Source organism: Neopelma chrysocephalum, unplaced genomic scaffold (assembly GCF_003984885.1).
Source record: "Neopelma chrysocephalum unplaced genomic scaffold, ASM398488v2 Primary Assembly neopelma1_159, whole genome shotgun sequence".
Classification (NCBI taxonomy): Eukaryota; Metazoa; Chordata; class Aves; order Passeriformes; family Pipridae; genus Neopelma; species Neopelma chrysocephalum.
The window spans coordinates 256420-263097 of NW_020897821.1; the positions used below are offsets into that span (position 1 = coordinate 256420).

The 6678-nt window shown below is 46.8% G+C and overlaps 2 protein-coding genes across 2 annotated transcripts in view; one reads left to right on the plus strand and one right to left on the minus strand.

Moving 5' to 3' along the window:
- KIAA0355 (KIAA0355 ortholog) overlaps positions 1-4598 on the plus strand; it is a 58119-nt gene extending 53521 nt beyond the window's left edge. Inside the window, exons 13-14 of the mRNA XM_027701520.1 lie at positions 1255-1333; positions 1919-4598. Of these exons, the coding sequence (XP_027557321.1) occupies positions 1255-1333; positions 1919-2242 (403 nt within the window). The 3' untranslated portion in view covers positions 2243-4598. The remainder of the gene's footprint in view (positions 1-1254; positions 1334-1918) is intronic.
- A 560-nt stretch (positions 4599-5158) lies between these two features.
- Positions 5159-6598, minus strand: SS18L2 (SS18 like 2). Its single transcript, XM_027701521.1, has 3 exons — positions 6486-6598; positions 6053-6129; positions 5159-5658 (listed from the first exon to the last, which is right to left on the minus strand). The coding sequence occupies exons 1-3, from the start codon at positions 6552-6554 to the stop codon at positions 5571-5573; spliced, it is 234 nt and encodes a 77-aa protein (XP_027557322.1). The 5' UTR covers positions 6555-6598; the 3' UTR covers positions 5159-5570.
- Between the last annotated feature and the right edge of the window lie 80 nt (positions 6599-6678).

Here is a 6678-nt window from a genome sequence, read left to right on the forward strand (position 1 = left end):
ATACAAGATTGTCTGTCTGCTTTTTGGTACCCAGAAAAAGTCAGTGGGTGCACTGCCAGTTTCCCCCAGGTTGTACCTGGATTGCTGTTTTTATGTGCATTGTCAGAAGGGAACTGACCAAAAGAGGAGCTGTTTTCTGAACCTTTACACTTACCAAGACTTTATAGAGAGGGAACAGGAACTGAGCTTCAGTGGATGCTAAACTGAAGTTAATGGAAGAGAGCCAACACATAAACATCACAGAAAAAGTAATTATTTGTATTTTTTTAAAAAAGCAGCAGGGAAGGAAAATACAATAGCACCTAAGGGGTGAATTAACCTGCCAATCCAGCAGACAGCTAGAGATGGATCATGGAGTGACTCATGGAGCAAGAACAAGAAAAGCCTGTGCTTTATGTAGAGCTCTGAAAAGCAGAAGGAAGTTCCCAAGGAGGGTGCTTCACTGAACAAAAACTTCAGCTGAAGTAACAATACTACTGTCTTGTGTTCCTTTTAGGAAGAAAAATGTTCTTCAGTTGAGGGCCTGACAAAATACCAGAGCTAAACCTGGGCAGCAGGAGAAGGCAAAAGGGTTGGGTGTGCTCAAGCTGACCTGCAAAGGGCTGCTTACCCATGGAGGCCTGATGGGTGGAGCATGCTGATTGGGTTTTGTTAAGGAAAGGATGAAATAAAAGATTCTGCTTTAATCTAATCCCACCCCTTAAAAAAAATCCAAAACACAAGACTAAAAAAATCTTTCAGAATGCCCACATGGTCAAGGATTTCTATTTGATACCAGGTGTTAGGTCACAAATTTAAACTGAAGGTGGAATGTTTTTCTTTGGTCAAGTCACTGTGCTTCAGCAGATGCTTCACTTGTTCAACTCTTCTTTTATCTTGTCTGTAAAGTTGTTTCAGAAAACATACTTAAAAAAGCCCAAAGAAACACAAACCATGAGAGCAGGTGACAGAAAAGGCAATTTCTGGCAGATTTCTTCCAGGTGGGCAAAAGCCTAACCCAGCTTCTGCTCACCTCTACACAAACCTTGCTGAAGCTGTAGCTCCAAGAGGTGCTGCAGTGCCATTCCCTGCCAGGGCTCAGGGATCAGGTTCTTTCTGTTGCTGCCTTTGCCTGTACGGAGCAAAAAGTACCTGAAAACAGCAGGAGCCACTGTGGGGTGTGACAGGCTGAGAGCAGGAATGGGCTGTGCCAGGGGCACAGTGATGGGGTGTCATTGAAGAACCACCAGTGACTGTCCCTCTCTCTCTGGGCAGAAAGCACAGCAGTGGTGAGCAGGAGCCCAGCACGCTGCCATTGCCTCCCCTCCTGTCTGCAGCCGATGACCGCAGCCAGGTGAGCTCAGCTCGGGCCCTGCTCCTCTTTGTGTGGGGGGTCTGCACTGGGAAAACAGCTGGAACAGCATCTGGATCTCCAGATCGGTTACTTCAGCAAAACCCCAAACCATCTGCACTCGAGGAGTACAAGATGCTTTTGGCAAAGTCACCAAATTTAAATATTAAAATTGGAAATGACTTAATTCTTTCCCGTTTGTTGGGACCACTCTGTGTCATGCTGAAGTAAATTCAAAGGGTTTTTAACAGGCAGATGTGTTAAGAATCCAGAGTGCTTTCCAGGCATCCATTCTGCTTTCAAATGTAAGCTATGACCCTGAGATGAGCTCAGTTGGTTAGAACATGGTGCTGGTAACACCAGGGTTGTGGTTTGATCCCTGTATGGGCCATTCACTGAAGAGCTGGCCTTGATGATCCTTGTGGTTGCTGCTTGGATGTCACAGAATATTCCGGGTTGGAAGGGACCCACAAGTCTGTGAAACCTTCTGAAAATGTCTTAAGGAGGGGACAAGTGTCAAGTATTGTCTCAAAAAAAAAATGTGTTGGTATCGAAAGAAAACAAACCCAGCTGGTTTTGTTTTCTCAGGACAGCAAGACCAAAACGTGGCCCCCGAAGGCGCCGTGGCAGCACTCGTCCTCGGTGACGGGCACCCTGCCCGGCCAGAGCTCGTCCCTGTACCCCCTGGGCAGCCCCGTGAGCCAGTGGAGTGACACGATGCAGCTCCTGCCCTCGCCCCTCTGGGCCAACGACTGCGCCCCGGCCGCCGGCATCTCCTCCGGCTTCGCCTTCGCGCAGCAGCAGCAGCAGCAACAATCCCAACAGGCTTCCCAGCACAAACAGATCAACAAGGGCTTCAAATCCTTCCCGGTGAAGCACGAGCGCAGACCATCGTACCTGCCCCAGTACTGACTGTTCCTCCTGCACAGCAGCACAGGCCAGACGGGACCGGCGCAGCTTCCGAGCCCAGGGGGTGTTGGCTGTGTCCTGGTGATCTCACTGACGGGGAGCTGAAGGGGTTTGGGGGAGACAGACAAACTCTCGAGTTGTGATTGACAGTGCTGAGCAAATGTGGCCAATATGTTTGTTGGTGGACATGAAACAGCCCAAAACTGTGATGTAGAAATGCTTTTAAAAATGTGTATATTGCCTTTACTTTCAAAACATTTTTTTTTCTAAAAAGAACTGCTGAAGGACTACCATACAAGAAACACTGTATTTTATAGCTATTTTTCATATAGATTTATAGTTAAACATCTTACTGAAACACATTGAATATGTTGGAGCAAATATATAGTGGTCACTTTGCTCAACACTGTTTGTGTTTAAATTTATAAAGGACGAGCTGTAGAGCCTTTGTATTCTCATTATGGCCCGTGGGCAGCTTTTTTTAAATGAAGTGCAGCAGCAGCTTTTGCTGTGCCACACAAATGAGTTCACTGGGGAACTGCTGCAGGAACAGTTGCAATCTGAGTTTTGTGGCAGTTTCTCACTCCGAGATCAGCAGAGCCTTGGGTGCAAACGTTCCTGAGCTGCTGGGAGCCGATGGCACCTGTGTGGCTGCCGAGACTCCGGGTCTGGAACACCCTGTTCCTTAGGCAGTGTTTGGCCAGAGCTGTTCCCACACGGGGCTCCTGCAGTGTGTGAAAGCAAAGCCTAAGAGACTACTTGCTTTTATTTAAAGTCTTATTTCAGATGCTACAGTTGATTAAAAATTGTGAGCTGGCTCAGAAGATACTAAAACTGAAACGTGGGGTAGCAGTTAGTTAAAAGAACATTATTTTTTTTAAAAGGATAAAGTAATTATTTGCAGTCAATATGTGCCATTAAGTGAACCTGTGGAATTAGGAATAATCTTCCAACCAAAGTGGATCCGGGAGAGTGACTGGTGCTTAAAAATTGAAGAACAATGGTAAATATATGTATAGCTATCCCACTGTATATGAATTGAGATTACAGAAGATTCTTTATATAGTTAGAGCTTATTTAAATTTTCATATTTCATCTTTGAAAGAGTCTAAAAACCACAATATTTTCTGGTATAAGAGTTTTGACAGTATTAATCTTATTTTTGTATTTTTCTTAAGTCATATCATTCTAATATGTTAACTACTAGTAAAATGGGTTATTAGTTCTAACTACATAATTTTTCAATGAAGATAAAGCACATTTGTTGGTTTTGGTTTTACAAACTAATTACATCTATATCTAAAGATACCAAAAAATAAATACATTATATATATATATATATATAAAGTATACACAACACTAAAACTATTAAACATTTGGGTATTTCAAACCCATCCACCTTTTTTGTTTGTATGGTGACGGGCTCTATTTGCAGGCCCAGATTGTTACCTTTTGTGCTGTTTGAGGATGCCAATGTTGCCTGTATTTATGATATTGTCACCATGTTTTCTGAAACTTCATACTTACCATGTTTACAAAGATTTGTTTGCTGTACATAGACTTTTTACAGTAATGTGCTTTGCACAATCAGTGTGGCTTCTGTCTGTAAATTGTTAATGGTCTGTACTACTATAATTTTGAAAACCCTCCACTGAAAATGTTAGTGGTTATTTAACTTGATGAATGGTTTTGAGTTTCCTAAATCTTGTCGTTTAGATCTAATATTAAACCCTAAATTTGGTTGTACTTACTGATTATTCATACTAAGACCAAAATGGAAGTTAATGAAAACACTTAATTTTGAACTTTTTTCTAACAAGTGCCAAAATGATTGCTCTAGTTTTTGCAGTTTATTCATAATTACAAATGCTGTCAAGTTCCTGGACCTACATCAGTGAAAACAAAGAAAGTTTGTCTGCATTTTGACCACGTGGGTGCTACTCTGTCCTTTGCTTCCGATTGTTCTGAACACTGGTAATTTTAAGAATTGTTGCACTTGGCAAATGAGTCTTGCCCTTAAACTTCACTTACACTGCCAAGTGCAAGGGTTTGGTGCTTAGTTAACTTACCCTTATTGCAGTGCTTCTTGTGAATAGCTAATGCTTCTGAACTGGAACTGTACAGTTTGTATTTTAAAGCTTCTGTAAAAGTAAACTATTTGCTTTATTAAAGATATACATTTAATAGGTCATACCTGTTTAAAATATGCACCTTGCTGAAAATGAGCAGCACCTTAAACTGTAACTTTGGTTTGTAAACAAAGATCTTATTTCATTAACATGGGATTATTTAACAGTTTGAAAATTGTCAACTGCCTACTTACTGACTCATCATATAAAAACAAACTTTATGCACTGTACAATTTGAAGCATCTTTAAAGCTACTTTCTCAAGCAGATGGCACTGGAGGACCTGGCACAGACAGTGCCTCAGCAGGGGCTTTGGCCCCGTAGTGCAGATGAACATTGCCAACTTCACCCGTGTTTTTAGCAGTCACAGAGTAAATAACTGTGATGGGAGTGAGCAACAGTGAACTCCACCCCCCTGCCCACGACTGTCAAGGCTCTCAGTTCAGCTGATGTTACAGTGGCACTGCAGTGCCACATCCAGGCTGGGCAGGGCTGCTGTGCTCCTTGGGGGTGAGGACAAACAGGCAGCTGGACACAAGTGCTGACAGAGACGCAGCAGCCACGTGAACCCACCTGGATGGTGCAAGAATTCACTTGCTCAGAGTCTGCAGTACACGGCATTCCCAGCACAGAGGAAAAGCCTTGACAGGTGGGGCTCGCTGGAATAAAGGCTGGGTTTGTCCCTTGCTCTGAAGTGCAGCAATCCCCTCGTTCCCAGGAAAGTTAACATTTGTTTCATTGAATCACTGAGCTGCTCCTTTGTTAACATGTTACATTAATTCACAATATACTACAGTTTACAAAGAACATCTTTATTCAGCACAATTCTGATACAGAACACAAATGGCTCTATATATGGTAACACATGCTGGAGGTAGCAGTCACCTGGTGAAGTGCTTACCCTGTTACTGCAGAACCTTAGTCATAAAACAGGCTCTGCTTCCAGCAGTGCTGTCTGCCTGTGCTCAAAGTACACTGCACTGAGTTCTTCAGAGGGGAAAAAGGCACTGTGATCATTATTAATCACCCTTAAGCTGTGTTGATTACCGTAACAGAGGAAGAGCTAGCCTAATACTACATACAGTCACATTTTAAACACACAAGTACAGATCACTTTTTACCTGCCTTTTAAGACCACAAAGCTGGACTCTAAACTAAGTATTTCTACAGTCTGAAAGCAGCAGTGCTCTGTGCAGGTGTCAGTCAGTCTGCAGTCTTCTGTGTGCTGGGCGGGGTGGCATCCGCAATTGTGGCTAAATAAATGAGGTTTCTGTGCAGGATATGCTGGTACCTGTGAGAGAAGGAAACACAGTATCTGGGTAACTGCTCTTTTATAGCCACCTACCCACACCTGTTACTTCTGCAATCTGATCAGGATTTGCTAACCGGTAAAGAAACAGCAAACTAGAACAGTAAATCAGGGGAAGCGTGTTCTTGTTCGGGGTGTGTGTCACACACGGGGCGCGCAGAGCCCGCAGAGCCGCTGTCACAGGACACTGAGCGAACACCCTCACGGAGCCGGCGGGGTCACTCCGTCGGGGGCAGCTTTGCTTTATACATCTGTGACAATGATTCTGATGAAGTCCCTTCATAAGCCCGGACGCATTTTCTTCGCGGTGCTAAAGCTCTGGGCCCGGGAGCCCCGTTCCCTCCCGTCCCCGGCCCCGCCCGCCCCGGTCACTCACTGCACGCAGTCGGTGGCGCGGCCCTTGCTCTGGTACTCCACGATGCACCGGATCAGCTGGTCGTTCTCCTCCAGCAGCTGCGGGCAGAGCGCGGTCACCGCCCGCCCCGGCACAGCCGGCCCCGGCCCCCGACCGCCCAGTCCCGGCTCAGTCCCTGCTCCATCCCGGCACAGTCCCGGCTCACTCCCTGCTCCAATCCCGGCTCCATCCCGGCCCAGTCCCTTCAGTCCCGCTTCCAATCCCGGCCCACTCCCTTCAGTCCCAGTTCCAATCCCGGCCCAGTCCCCTCAGTCCCGGCTCCGTCCCAGCCCAGTCCAGACTCAATCCCGGCCCCGTCCCAGCCCAGTCCAGGCTCAATCCCGGCCCCGTCCCGTCAGTCTCGGCCCAATCCCGGCTCAGCCCCGCTCCCGGTCAGCCCCGTGCCGGCGCTCACCCTCTGCAGGGTGTCCTGGTTCACCTCTGCCTTTCCCCGCAGCCGCTCGGGCACGAACGCCACGGACATGGCGGCGCCGCCGCCGCCTGAGGGGCTCCCCGCGGCCCCGCCCCCGCCGCCTCCCATTGGCTGACGGGGCCGCGCACGCGCCGCAGCCCCCCCGCCCCCGGAACCGCCTGAGGCCCAGCCCTCG